Below are 14,348 nucleotides of genomic sequence, written 5' to 3' on the forward strand. Positions count from 1 at the left end.
TAACGTCGGACAAGCCGTGTCCTCCAGCTGCTGGATATACTCTCATTGATTTAAACCTAACCGCTAATTGCTGCTAACTGTAGCTGCTGCTAGCTAGTTAGCTCAGTTGGCCTTGCAGCTAGATGACTCTGCCTCAGACCGTAGTAGGTTTTGGAGCACCAAGGGCTTTTTGGTATTTTCACCAGAGCCACAGCCGGGCCAGCGGCCTCTACGAACATCATGACAGAAGCAAAGAGACCGAAGAAGATGTTGAGAGAGGAAGCTAAGCTAAGAGAGAAAGTGAAAGAGCAAGAGGCAAGAGCAACTCTCAGACTGGCTTTTAGTTGTTGGCTTCACGAAATAAGAGTTAATAAGAGAAATTTATGACAAGCAATCCATTGAATATTTCCTGTCAAAACCACAATTGTCAACCTTTAAAATGGCGCTAGAGAAAAATCAAGACATCACCAACACTTTAAATACATATCAGGCCTGTTACACATCCCCTGACCATCTCTAAGTGCTACTGACGAGAGAATACAGGAGCAAGAAGAGCGATTTCTTAAAATACACTTTTATTTACAACGTAAAACAAATACATTTCAATCATACAAATATCCACTATCATTAACAACCAAATCAATCCTATTTACATGATAAAAACATTCTTAATGGACGTCTGTCAGTCCAGGCAGAAATGATTTAAAATTTTAGACACAAGCTGAACAAGTGAACAGCAGACGTGTGCGAGAAAAAACATCAGCAGATGAGTCAGTGGTGCTCTTAGTTCGCCGTTTAAAGGCGTAAATGTAAACATACAAGCATCTGTATTTGTGTTTCACGGAGGGATCTTTATCATTCCCCCCCCCCTTCATCTTGGAAGTCTTATTGGTGAAACATTTGACGAGGTCGGTCAGTTCTGGCTGCTCTCCAGCCTGATGATGATGATGATGATGATGATCCTTCAGTTAGTGTGTTTTGACCTCAGTGGCCGAGGAAGTTGAAGATGCTCCTCTGGGGGCCTTTAGTCTGTCCAGCAGGTGTGTTCTCCCTGCAGACCCTCTTTGCTGCTGGGTTCACTGCTCCCACCGGCCCCCTCTTCTTCATCATCTGAGGGGCAAAACACATCCAAAGTTTAAAGACACATGTGCAAAACTATACAAACTTGATGAGCACTGATAAAATGACTACAGTGGTGAATCCTGTGATAAAACAAACTGCCCAGCAACAGTCATTCTTGCATTTATACTTCATATTATCTAACAGGAGCAGTGGGCTTTGGCTCCACCTAGTGTCATAAATGTAGAAGACATCAGAATCAATAATGTCACCCATTACCCTCACATGACTATCACACTGAACAAGATCTTTGGAAAATATTTTGTTTGTGTGCTTATTTTAGCACAGAGATCAGAGAAGAGACACGACCAGAGAAGATTGGGAAACCAAAACATATGACTGATCATTTTCAACTCGCGCATTAGCTTCTAGAAATATGAAAACAGTTTTAAAGCATGTCCTCTGACCTAACACGACATTTAGAGATAATCTGTCTGGTAGACTGAAGAGATGAGAAGGTAAATTTTAGAGTTAAGTCGGAGGCGTCAGCAGCACCAGGAGTCTACTGAGGTCAGTGCAGTTAAATTATTGTTATAAACTCATGGGTGTAACATGCAGGCTGTGATTTGCAACATAACATCATTTCCCTCTCTACTCCCTATGAAACATTTATCTAATCAAAACAAACGTGACACTGCCAACATTTGCAGGCTTCATACACCTCTTTAAGAGTCAACTTCAAGCACTTTCAAGGTACCTAAAACAAAGAAATTCAAGACTCTCAAAGCCTTTATCATCACGTCTAAACTGATACAACAAAGGAATAGCAGAAAATAAAGTTTACAGAATTCCTTTATCAGGACAGCAATCCATGTATATTGTCACTTTATTTATTTATTTACCGGCTGTTTTATTAACTTTGATTGTATGTTTTGATAGCAGGAGACCAAGAAATATGCCACCGGGATCATTTCATTTCAAATATTTAGATTTGTGGTTTGCTTGAGAGCTTTCCAAGATGAAACAACAGATTATTTTAAGAGATAGGGTATTTTTGAAGGAGAATATTCAAATTTAGGGATGCACATTACGGTCAACAGTAATATATTGTGATTAATTTGACAGATATTGCAACTATGATGTGATTCATGATGAGCGGGAATGATCATTTTTGCATCAGAATTTCCATTTTCATTAAAAAAACAAAAAACAAAACAACAATCTTGACTTTTTTGTCAAATATTCTGACAGCTTCTGTGATTTCGACTACATCTCAATTAATCGTGCAGCCTTATTCAAATTCGAGCACAGCTGTATTCCTAACCTCGAAAACGTAACGATCAGTGTGAACACTCGTTAGCTGGTTACCATTTAAGTATGTGGTGTGAGAGGGCCGCTCCAGCTGAAAGACCCAAAGCTGGCCATGAGTAGTTGAAATGTTTTTTTTTAAAGCCATATTGCCATTGAAAAGACTGTACACATGAGGAGGAACCTCTGGAGACTTCTTTTACATTGCATTCGTACTTCTGTAAAGTTTTGGCAGACTTTTCTTTGTCTGGCATTTCTTTGTTTTGTTTGACATTATTCTTTTATGTTCTGTACCCGTTTCTATTGTCTTTTGGTGTTGTGTTATTGGCTGTTATGTGGACAGAATAACAATAAATTCTACCTCGACCTTTCTATGGTGAGATAACATCAATGTTTTAAATGAGATAATAATTTACCAAGCCCCTTGGTGTATTAAAGACATTTTGTATATTCAGCTTTAAACATCTGAGGGGCAAGATGGGATTTTATGGTTTGATTGTGATGCTTTGAAGCTCGTTCTGCGTCTCTTCAGTGAGTCTCTTTTCCCTCACCTGTTTCTGGGGAGCATCTGAGGTCGAGTTGTCCTTCTCAGGAGACAGAGTCTGAAACAGGAATCCTCGGCTGTTTCTGGGCGCCAGAGGATTCCCCTCTGAGATTGACGCCAGCTTCTGGAGGACGGAGTGAGGCTGACTCAGTAGCGAGCCTCTTCTCACCTGGCAGAGATAAATAAAACATAAGTCTCAGACTGACCTTGTTCACTTCACAGAGAATATGTAATGAACTTTGCTGGTTAAATATTTAAGAGGCAAGTGGCCAAAATCTCACTCTGCACCATTTTGGATCATTTTTAGTGAGGGGGTTTGGTTTTACAGAAGTCAGTACCAAGCTGAAAACTGATCTTTATACTCCACTGGCCAGTCTAGCTGGCAACTAAAGCTTTACACTTGATGGCTGCCTGTCTGAAAAAATGGCTGATAAAGTAAACAAACCTCCTAATTATAACATTTTTCTGTTAGTTATGTTACAACAAAAATATGTATTCCAAAAGAAACCAAGTTAAAATTATACTGAAAAAAAGTCTTAATATTTTATCAGTTGTTTTTGTCCTAAAACGTGACCAGTGTTAGTAAGCCGTCTCAAACAGGACTGAAGCTTAAATTGGTGTGATAAAATGAGAAATCCCTGATGATACCAAACAAAATGAAACAGAATAATAATAAGTCAGAAAAGCAAATGAAACCAAGATTCATGATTTGTAACTATTAGGGGTGGCAGTGACGTACCTGTAAGGGCTGTGAAGGTTTCTGGAAGGGGTTGAGAGCTGCTGAGGTCTTCTCTGGTTGTGGTGCCACAGGAGGTTCTGGTGTGGAAAAGTTGGGAAGTTACAGAACAGACAAAAAGAAAAGATGCTCCTCTAAAAATTCATAGTTAGCCGATTTAAAGCAAAAATGAAAAAAATCTCTTTGTTTCAAGTCTATTCCTAAATAAGAACAAAAATTCCTGCACACTGCCATCTTCGCTTGCATCAGGAAAATTTGGTGACAACATTTTCATCCTTAATCAGGTCGTGTTTTGCTCGGTGGTTCTGTACATCGGTCATCCTGAAATGTTTTTATCTCTACACACTGATGAAAAGCACTTTGAAACTTTGTTTTGAAAGGTAAATGAGTTCAAGTGGTTAAAATGCCCTTTAAAATCTGACTAACTTCCTGCTGTAGCGCCATGTTTATCATTTGGATCTGAGGATGTGAAGTGGCTGCTAACAAAAAGTCATTAATATTACATGTCGCCACTCTGTTTTAGTCACATTTCTTTTTCCGGGAACACACGAATGCCACAACTGTCGGGAAACAAACGCTTGTCATTTAGCAGTGACAGTGTTGGCAGCACTTTCTGCTCAGTGTCCGGGTTAGTTTAGTTTAGTTTGCTGGGACACATGCCAGTGTTTTGTTGCAATCACAGTGTTTGAGTGTGAGTGTGTGTGTCTCTGTTTTATCTCCAAAGCTCTGTTGCACATCAGGTGGAGTTACCAACGGCCTTCTCAACTCTCAGTGCTGAGCAGAACAAGACGCACAGAGAAACTAAGACTCTAAGATTAGACTCTGCTAAAACTTTGTGAACTGTTTATCACACCTTCACATTCATCTCTTCCAACTTCTAAAAGCTCAAATATTCCAGATTTAGACACAACAGCAATGTTCCCAAACTTTCAAATGACCTGCCTGGTGATTGAGTTTTCTTTCCACATGTTTGTTTGCTTTATAAAACTATTTTTATAACTGGACAAAAACACGTCGGACTTCTTGTGAGGCCTCGTATCAAACAGACCTTTTCTCTGCAGAGTCTTGGCAGTCAGTTTCTTGGCCAGCTTCATGAAATGACTGTCTTCCTCTCCAATCTTCTCATCATCTGCATCCAAATCTTCCCCTTTCTTGGCGCTCTGTTCAGACTGAGAAGACACAGAGAAAGGAATGAAGACAAAATAACAACACCCCCCACCGCAGAGGAGAGGGGATGACTCAACCACACAGGTCTTGAATGTACACACATGTAGCTTTTATTATTCTCTCTTAATCCTGCACGGCGTTTTGAAATCAACAAAGTCAATGCTGCAAATAGACTTTCATTAATGGCTCTTTACTATTAGCTTGTGTGTAGGTCTCTTAATATTACCTGTTCTCTGAGCCACTGTTCCCTCTCCAGTCTCTCCTTCCTCCTCTGGACCTCAGACTGGTCCACGTCATCTTCCTCCTCATCTTCCTCGCCCTCTGCTCCCGTCCCGTCCATGTTGAAACCATCATCTGGAGGAAGAAGTGAGAGAAACTCAGTGGTTTGTTGGAAGTTTAGTAAGGTTTGTAGAATATAAAACAAGATCTGATGTACTCAAAGCTCAAAACATACACTTACCATCCATTTTTCCCCCCACACTTTTAGATTGTTTCTCTCTTTAGATTATTTTTTAAGATTTATTTCATATTGAACACCAATTCCAGATACTTTAAGCGTACAGCCTGAGATTATTTTGTGATAAACACTGTTTTTCCCTCCATTTTTCTTTTTATCTCTTTTCCTTCTCTTAATTAATTACCGGTATATGTTTTTTCTTTCTTTCTGTAAACTCACCCATATTTTTCCAACGGAAGCGTCGAGCTCGTCCCGGACCGTCAGAGTGCAGGTCGCCATCAGCGAGATAACGCTCCTGGTAGAGCCTCAGACGACGCTTGTCATCATCCATTATCTGCTTCCTGTAGGAACATTTCATCTCTCGGTTTAAACCACTTAATTTCAGATATAAGATATCCAAGTTGAATTTTAACTACAGGATATTCCTGTTATGATTAGAGCAACGCTGGAGGAAACTCTCTGATGAGTATTAATGCAGTTTGAGCTTGAGACAAACCTAAAGACCAGCTGAACCCTGCAGTGGATAAACAACACTTCAAAACCATTTCCAATAACTTGACCAGATTTTTTAAAAGTCTTTGACAGTCATAAGGGGCATAAACCTTACAACTTAGTAAAGACACTTGACAACACGCTTAACGACTGGTCAGTAAATACTAGACTTTACTGGTTATATAGGTCTCCAACTGTCAAGTGCGTTACTGAAGGAAGGCACCAGATGGAATGAGATCCATTACTCACATGTGGATCTTGTTGACCTGGTCCTGCAGCTCTTCATCGGAGGGAAGCTCTTCAAGAAGCTCCTCTTCCTCGTATTCGCTCTCTCCGTCACCGTCCTCATCGTCGCTGCCCAGGTCACTGCCTGACAGCTCAGCCTCCGAGTCCAAGTAGTCAGTCAGACGCCTGTGAACACAACGAAGGAAACCGTTAAAAACCCTGTGCTACAGCGTGGATTATCTGATGGAAATTACGAATCCATTTCCTTTTTCCTACAAAGTTATACTTGATTCTACACTTACATTTTCTTCTTCTTCTTCTTCTTAACCCGATGGGATGCGAACACTCCCTGCATCTCCTCCTCCTCTATATCATCGTCGTCCTCCTCACCAGCTTCAGCCTCGTCCCCATCTTCATCCTGTCCATCATCGTCCTCCTCCTAAACACATAACTCATCTGTCACTTGCATTATAAAAGACACATTAAGTGGAACTTTAATGGAGACAGAGGTGTGTGTTGATCTTACCTGTTCACTATGACTTTCGACATCTGACAGGAGCCGGAACTCGCAGTCCTCTTCCTCCTCCTGCTCTTCCTCCTCTGGCTTCTTTTTACTTTATACAGAGAAAGCACTATGAGAATCTTGCAATTTCATACAAAATATTTCAATTATTATGACTTCAACACGTTATCAAAAGGAAACTGCTGGAGATATATAACATAATCTAAGTTCTGTGTACTGTACCTGTCTTGTACTGGTGAAGCTGAACGAGCAGAACCTAAAAATGGCAGCAAAAGAAACAAATGTAAATATTGTGTAACTGGAGGGAAAATGATTAAAAAGATGCTCATAACACTGTCAAACCTCTAAATCAAAATGTTGTGAGACAATCATATGTCCTTGAGCTTCCTCATAGTTAACAGGCTCCTATTGACAATAGAGCTGCAACGATTTGTCAATCAGTTAGTTGCTCTATTAACCTTTTCATCAAGTAAAAAATCTTCTTAAATGTGAGGATTTGCTGCTTTTCTTTGTCATTTATGACAGTAAATAAAGAGTCTGTGAGTTTTGGACCGCTGATTGGACAGAATAAGCAATCTAAAGACATTACATTGGGCTCTGGGAAATTGCGATGAGCACTTCTCACAATATTGACTTTTTATACACTAAACTCTTAATTGATTAATCATGTAAATAATCATCAGAATAATTGAAAATGAAAATAATTGTTAGTTGCAGGCCTACATAGAAAATAAGGGAGGTAGCAGACTCCTTTACCTGGACTTGGAAATTTCCCTGAGCACAGCCCCAGCAGCTGATCCATGGTATTATCAGATTCTTCATCCTCTCCTCTCTCCTTACTCTTCTCTGTTTCCATCTGTTCCTCTCCGGCCTGTGTTGGTGGAAACGCTCCCGAGCACAACCCGAGCAGCTCATCTTCCTGTGTAGATCCAAGACCTTTGGTCTGACTCGAGCCGCTCTCCGCTGTCCCGAAAACACCCGAACACAACCCCATCAGCTCCCCCATGTTGGCGTCCATTGCGTTTTCATCCAGGCTGTCCAGGATCAACTGTCTCTTGTGAGAGCGAGGTGCACCAGGGCGCGGCCCCACATTAAGGAAGCCATCTGCGTCGAGTAACTGAGAATGGGTGTCATCTTCCAGCGAGAAGCGACCTTGGGAGTCTCCTCCAAGACCGGGACCAGAAGCTGCTCCACCCAGAGGCCCCGAATCTGCTCCTGGAGATGGAGGTGCATACAAGTCTTGGGAGTCCTCGACAGGGAGGCAGAGAGAGGGCTCGGAGAGTTTTCCTGAACTCTGAAGGGAAAAGAGATGAAAAATTAAACCAGTTCATTTTGAAGCAAACAGTAATAAAAGGCTGAAAGAATTATTTTTATCCCACCTTGGAGGCAGAGCCGAGGAAGCTGGGCCTGAAGAGGCAGGGAGACGGGGAGCGGAAAATGGAGGAGTTGGGGACGTTTCTTCCTGCGGAGCGCTGATGACTCACAGGCTGGTAGGAGGTTATCATAGATCCCGCAAGCTCGAAGCTGCTGTTGTGGCTGTTATCCTTCACCAGGGACAAAGAGTCGTCCTCTTCTAGAGACGAGAGGGATTACAGAGTTTGGAAAAAAAAAAAAACTTACAAACTTGGCAAGTGTCCTTCCAAATACAGCACATTTAAGTGGAGCAGGCATTGTCGTCACGTAGTCGATATACATTAGTCTTTTGAGTGTAAAAAGTTTGGATAAACTGAGTGGGATCTTTCGCTGTACTCACCCATTTTATTGCTGCTGTCCTGTCCAGAAGGACCAGACCTTCTTACACCATCACTGAAAAGGAGAACAGTGCATGTCAACCTTTAATACCTTTATAGTTGGACAAAGAAGTAATTTCAAGACATTTATTTGGGCTCTGTGAAATTGTGACAAGCATTTTCACATTTCATAGACTAAACTATTAATTCAGAAAATAATCAGCAGATTATTGATAATGAAATGTTCATTAGTTGCTTAAAAACTCAAGTCACAATTACCCTGTGCGAGAGCAGGAGTTGCCCGGGAACAGCAAGAGTGTGCCGTCGGTGCTAACTGGGTCTGGAGTGGGCGAGGGTCTGTTCAGTGCAACAGGAGAAGGGCTCCTGACACTCTGGGCCACACTGCCTTCCTCCTCCTCCTCCTCACCATCATCACCTCCCAGTAACTCATCCACACCCTGGTAAAAGGGAAGATTGTGTTTGATGTGAATACACCGAGATAAATGTGAAGACGGTTGTTCCAAAGCAGCAAGAAACAAACAATCTGACCTCTTCTTCCTCAGAATCTGTCATATCTTCCTCCTCCTCTTCCTCCTCCCCACATTCTTCATTGTCAAGGCGATTCAGCTCGGCCTTGCGTGCCCTCTCCTCCTGTCTCCGCTGGGCCATGGCGAGCTGCAGGCGCTGCTTCAGAGTCAGCAGCTTCTCTCCTATGAAAAGATGAAGTTAGTCATGTCAGGAAGTCAACAATCAAAATTCTCTTAATCGCTGCCCTCTGCATGCACGTCATGTCTATGCATACCTGGTTTGGTTACCACAGGCTCCTCTGCTCCCTCTTTAACAGTGACAGTGACTGACTCAGTGTGCAGCTCTTCCTGACCAGACGGCGTGCTGTCTTTACGGATGATGTTAACCTGCATTGTTCGCTCTCCCTGAGGACGTGTGGGCGCCTTGACATGACGCAGGAAGCGGTTCTTCAGGGCCTCCAGACCTAGTATAAGAAGAGAGGTAAATAAAAGATCTAAATGCAATAGTAGATGGGTTTATTCTGACTCATAACACATTCTTTCTCTTAATCTCTTGTTCTAAAACTTCTAACACTCACCAGGGTTGAGCTCTGGAGGCTCAAGCTGAATAAAGGCTCCATCATCTGGGCACAATTTAACGACAGGTGGGGGGTCCAGTCCAAGCTTTTTCAGCATGGCAAATTTGTCCTTCTTGGGTTTAGTGTGTTGCTGTGATGAAGGCTCTGCTGCAGCTGGATCAGTGCTCCCACACTGAGTGGCTAAAGGCTCCTCCACAGCCTCAGATTTGGCCTCTTCTTGCAGAGCGTCAGAGTCAGACATTACTGCAGTCTTGCTTTGTTCTAAGGATGCAGGAGAGGTTTCTTCTCCAGAGTCAGATCTCGACACTGCATCTGTTGGGAGCGACTCCTGCAGACTCTCAGAGAGGTAAAGCATCGGTCCAGATTCCTGGTCGGGATCTTGGCTCTCAGTGGCTTCTCGGCCCTGGTCGAGTCTCTCTTGCTGCGGGGATGAGGTGGCGGCAGGGTGAGGTATAGGCTGGATCTGAGTGGACGACAGATCCAGAGAGGGAGAAGAGTCCTGCTCTGTAGATGGCTGCACAGGCTCACTGGGTGGATCGGTGGGAGGTGTCGGTTTCTCTAACATCACGGCTGAATACTTGGTGGACCTGACGAGAGATTTTCATTCATTAGTTTATGTCAGCCTTGACACTTCTGATTGTGTGTTTGACAGAAATAAATGTAAAACTTTCAAAAATTGTTTGAAAACAGATGTTAACTTCTGGCTAGCTTTTATAGCTTTTTCTATTTTGTTTGTCTTTACTTCAGCAGTGCCATGGCAGAACCCTCTGGCCGGACTCTCTTCTTGAAGAACTGGTCGATGGTCTTCGGCTCAGGGATGTGGTACGGCAGACCAAGTTCAGACTCTACAAAAGTGTCAAAGATGAAGACATAAGATTTATTTTTAAAGGTCTGAACCACACTTTTCAAGAGAAGGAGTTACGATAAAGAGATTAAAAGCGTTTCTTGTCTACTGACCTCTGACCAGCCTCTGGGACTCACTGTGGAGCTGCTTCATTGCCTCTTTGCTGGCGCGTGCAGCTTTCCTCTCCTGCAAACATCACACACATTGAGCATAAAACCACTTTTTGGTATTTCATATAAATTTTACAGCATTTAGAATAAATTTAAGAATTCTGACACTGCGTACCACACGCTGGGGCTTCTCTGCTGCCTCTTCATCCTCCTCCTCGTCCTCATCTTCCCCATTCAGGAGAGGATCCTGCAGAAATATTTAACCCGGATTACAGAAAGAACTGTCTAGAAAACATCTGCAAAACACTGTGCCACTCTTTTCACCACAACATTTCACTAACATTTCAATACCTTTAACAAATTCTGAGACAAGGAATACAGAGCTGTTTTGATTCAAGGTTAGAAATTCAAATAAATAATATAAGTTACAAAACATTTCAGAAATATTGAATAAGACATTTCATCTTTTTTTCCACCTTATGTTTTTTCATCCTCTGCTTGACAGCAGCTCTGATGGCCTCCAGAGACTCTTCTTCCTCCTCGTCCTCATCGCCCAGACCAGTGTCAAACAGGTCTGTGTCGCCCAGTGGACACCCACTGTCATTCAGAGCCCGAGCAGGAGGCGTGTTCTGTGGAAATGGTACAAAGTTGTGTTCAACTATACAATAAAATCCACATAAAGGATTCAAAATCTATAAAAATCAATCATTTCCTTGATGTAACACTGTAAAAAAAGAGTTATAAGAAGAAAAAATAGCTTCAATAACCTCGTTCGTTTCAGAGAACCGATCTTTCTTCTTCTTCAGTTTTTCCACAGCTTTGCTACGCTTCTCCTTTTTCTCCCGATGCCTCTGACTCTTCTCCCTTTTCTTCTGCTCCTTTGTCGATTCCTTCTCCTTCCTCACATCCTCCTGTTGCTCCTCCATTTCTCCATGTTCCTCCTGTTCAGGCTCACTGTCTTCGCTGTCAATGGGAGCGTGGCGTATTCTCTTACTTTTCTGCGCTCCTTTCTCTTTCCTCTCACTCTTTTCTTCGGCCTCTCCGGTCTCCATCTCATCACCGCTGGAAGCGGATAAGACAAGAGCTTCGGCCATGTGAACACTGCTCTCTGCAGCTGCCTCCTCTTCCTCGCTGTCACTGTCTCGGATGGCGTTACGATGTGGCTTTCTGTGAACTGTGATGTCTTCATCGTCATCAGAATCTGAACACACAAATAACACTTTAGAAAGTCTTGTTGTTGCGGTTTATCCTTTGTATTTTGCTTGTGTTTTACTTTTGTTTGCTCCAGTATTAGCCAATGATGGATGTAACTTCAGTCTCCCTTTGCCCCTTTTTTAATGCACTTGTAATGATTCTTCAAAATAACTGTTGTTCTGGAGCAAAAGTCTAGTTATCTTTAATCTGTGAGCACATGCAGTTAAGTCCCTGAGACACCTTTTTTGTGTTTTACGTAGCATTTATTTTTTCACACAGGAACGACACACAGATTTTCCTTTAAGTGAGTATTGAGGACTGTGTGCTGCCATTCAAACAGTAATGTGATTGTTGCATTCATGGTAAGTATTGTGATTAAGTGTCCACTAAATGTCTAAACTCTAAATTTACACACTCTCATTTACACAGCCAAAGTGTCTCAGTCCTGCATTATCATCTATTGTTGTGTTACTTCACCTGGAAGCTCTTCTCTATTGTTGGCTGTCTCTGTGACCATCTCCTCTGCTGGAGAGCCCATCCCGCTGTCTGAATCACTCTCTGCTGCAGTTTGGGGCACAGCTGGGAGCCCCTCCGCCTGGGAACAATAACAAAAAACAGAACTTACACATTATGAAGTTTATTTTCTATAATATTGAGGCACCGCAGTCCGTTTTACTGGGGATAAAACACACTGGAGGATCCGTGTTCAAAGTTATACAGCCTTAATGTAAGGCACACACTGCTGCCTAATATTAGATTGCAGGGCTACTTATTGTGCTAAATGTGATTTAACCATATTTTCATTAAATCCAAATTTTCTAGGTATTGATTCATGTTTAAAGTGGCAGATTTAGTCCAACTCACTGCTGCTATTTTTCCAGGATACCACAATTAAAGCTTGTGTCTGTATGTGTCAGAAAATACACGTAGGAAAAAGGTAATTTCTTTGCAAAGTTATCTTGAAAAGTTAAGGTTTAAATATGTGACTTTGTGCAGGAACATGGCTGTTAAATTACATCAGTGGCGCCTTGCAATAAACCAAACAATGAGTTAGCGAGCGACAACACTTCCTTTGCTGTGTTTGCACTTAACTTAGCTTCATGTAACACACAAAGACACAAGTGAGTCATCCCCAACATCATAATATGTTTATGTATAAGATGTTAACGGTGGTTAACAAAACAAAATGCCAAACTAACATCGGTTAATCGACGTGAGCAGGCCAAGGCACAACCACCATTACAGCTGGGCGAGCTAGCTAACCGGCTAACGCTAACAATATCTGCAGCTAGCTTAGCACATTTAATCGGTTTTGAATACTTTTAATCAATTCAGTCTTTCCCCATAACTTATAACTAACGGGGGCTTCATTGACAGCGTGATACCTTCGTGTTAGATGGACTTTCGTGTCAGGTATGTGAAAGTGTTTCCTCACCTGGTGTTGAGAGAGGACGAGGCTCATCTTTGTCCGCCGGCTAGTTTTCGCTCTTCCTGTGAAATAAAACCAGCGCGGACAACTCTTCGCTGTATCCCGGCAACCACAACAGACGTCGAAAAAGTTAATGTCCGTGCGACAGACGCTATTTCAGTCTTTTAAAGCACATTTAGGAAGCGTTTAGCCGAGGTGCTCCTCTTCCTCCCGCCTGTTCCGACGCACCGAATAGAAAATTTGATCTTTCGCGCGCCGTGACAGCTGGCCCGCAGTCGTTCCTCGCCGAGGTGTCAATCGCCCCGTTCTCGCGCTCCCATTGGTCCATTCGGGCGCGTTTGTGTCCGCCCACTGTGACGACACAGCTTGGCGGGAGCTGATTTTAAATACCGGCGATGCTGGGGCGGGCGGGGCTGAAGGGTTTGGGCAAAAAAAAGTGAGCGTTTGTTAGCTGATAATATTTATTTATCACAATTTATTGTTATATTGTTAAACTACTCACAGTATAAATGAGTTCAAAATAGCTTCACTTCGACCAGGTTTATATTAAAGACAATAATACAACACACAGGCGCCATTTTCCTTCAATATGAGTAGGCCTACTGTCACTTTTAATATTTAAAGAAAGACTACATTTGCTTATTGTTATTATTTACTTTTACCATTTTACAATCACAAATAATGGAATATTTTTACACTTTTGTGATGCTACTTAAGTAAAGTGTCTGACCCTGTGATAAAATAACTCAAAGATCACAAAGTACACAAGTTATGTATTTTATTTAATGTTTATCTGTATAGAGTGGTTCAGTGATGATGTATTTTTGTAGTAAGATACTCTACACAGAAGACTGTTGGGATTTTTAAAGCGTATATTAAATCACTGGAAGTAAAAAGCTAATGTTAGGTTATAAACATACTACATTATGGTCACATGATTTAAATGTCACCACCGCTAAGCATCTTACTACACAATTACAGTATGTTTTCTGTAAATTGATCAATCTACAGGTTGTAGAGTTGGAGTTAGAATAGTTTGTAACTAAGTTAAAGAAAAAAAAGATTAAATCTAAGATTAATGAAGAAAATTTCAGTCAAAATTCTGAGATAGAAAGTCAAAATTATGAAGAAAAAAGTCGAAATTCTGATGCAAGCAGTCAAAATTATGAGATAAAAAGTCGAAAGTATGAGGTAACAAGTCACAGTTTTGAGATGAAATGTCAAAATAATTAGGTAAAAATTCACATTATTAGATAAAAAGTCAAAATGTATCTAATCATAAAATTTGAATGACTTTTTATTTGTTAATTCTGCCTCACTGTGGGAATATATATATATATAAATATATATATATATATATATATATATATATATATATATATATATATATATATATATGTGTGTGTGTGTGTATATATATTCTTTAATCAAGGCTTAATTTTTCAT

General features: G+C 41.4%; 1 protein-coding gene across 1 annotated transcript; it reads right to left on the reverse strand.

Moving 5' to 3' along the window:
• Positions 1-534: 534 nt before the first annotated feature.
• Positions 535-13,170, reverse strand: LOC141009998 (claspin). The gene is made up of 24 exons (XM_073482754.1): positions 12,909-13,170; positions 11,951-12,068; positions 11,047-11,480; positions 10,756-10,908; positions 10,455-10,526; positions 10,283-10,355; positions 10,068-10,170; positions 9,326-9,912; positions 9,023-9,211; positions 8,770-8,930; positions 8,500-8,678; positions 8,244-8,296; positions 7,870-8,063; positions 7,247-7,784; positions 6,713-6,746; positions 6,494-6,581; positions 6,270-6,406; positions 5,992-6,153; positions 5,470-5,591; positions 5,020-5,147; positions 4,675-4,795; positions 3,630-3,706; positions 2,898-3,059; positions 535-1,089 (listed from the first exon to the last, which is right to left on the reverse strand). The coding sequence occupies exons 1-24, from the start codon at positions 12,933-12,935 to the stop codon at positions 964-966; spliced, it is 4,038 nt and encodes a 1,345-aa protein (XP_073338855.1). The 5' UTR covers positions 12,936-13,170; the 3' UTR covers positions 535-963.
• Positions 13,171-14,348: the final 1,178 nt, after the last annotated feature.

Source organism: Pagrus major, chromosome 16 (genome assembly GCF_040436345.1).
Source record: "Pagrus major chromosome 16, Pma_NU_1.0".
Lineage (NCBI taxonomy): Eukaryota > Metazoa > Chordata > Actinopteri > Spariformes > Sparidae > Pagrus > Pagrus major.

Excerpts from the sequence above, each read along its gene's own strand:
- LOC141009998 (XM_073482754.1), bottom strand. The coding sequence starts at position 12,935 with ATGAGCCTCGTCCTCTCTCAACACCAG. Across the intron at positions 6,407-6,493 it reads TCGAAAGTCATAGTGAACAG|GAGGAGGACGATGATGGACA; the intron begins GTAAGATCAACA and ends TTATGTGTTTAG. Across the intron at positions 3,707-4,674 it reads CAAGACTCTGCAGAGAAAAG|AACCTCCTGTGGCACCACAA; the intron begins GTCTGTTTGATA and ends TTTCCACACCAG.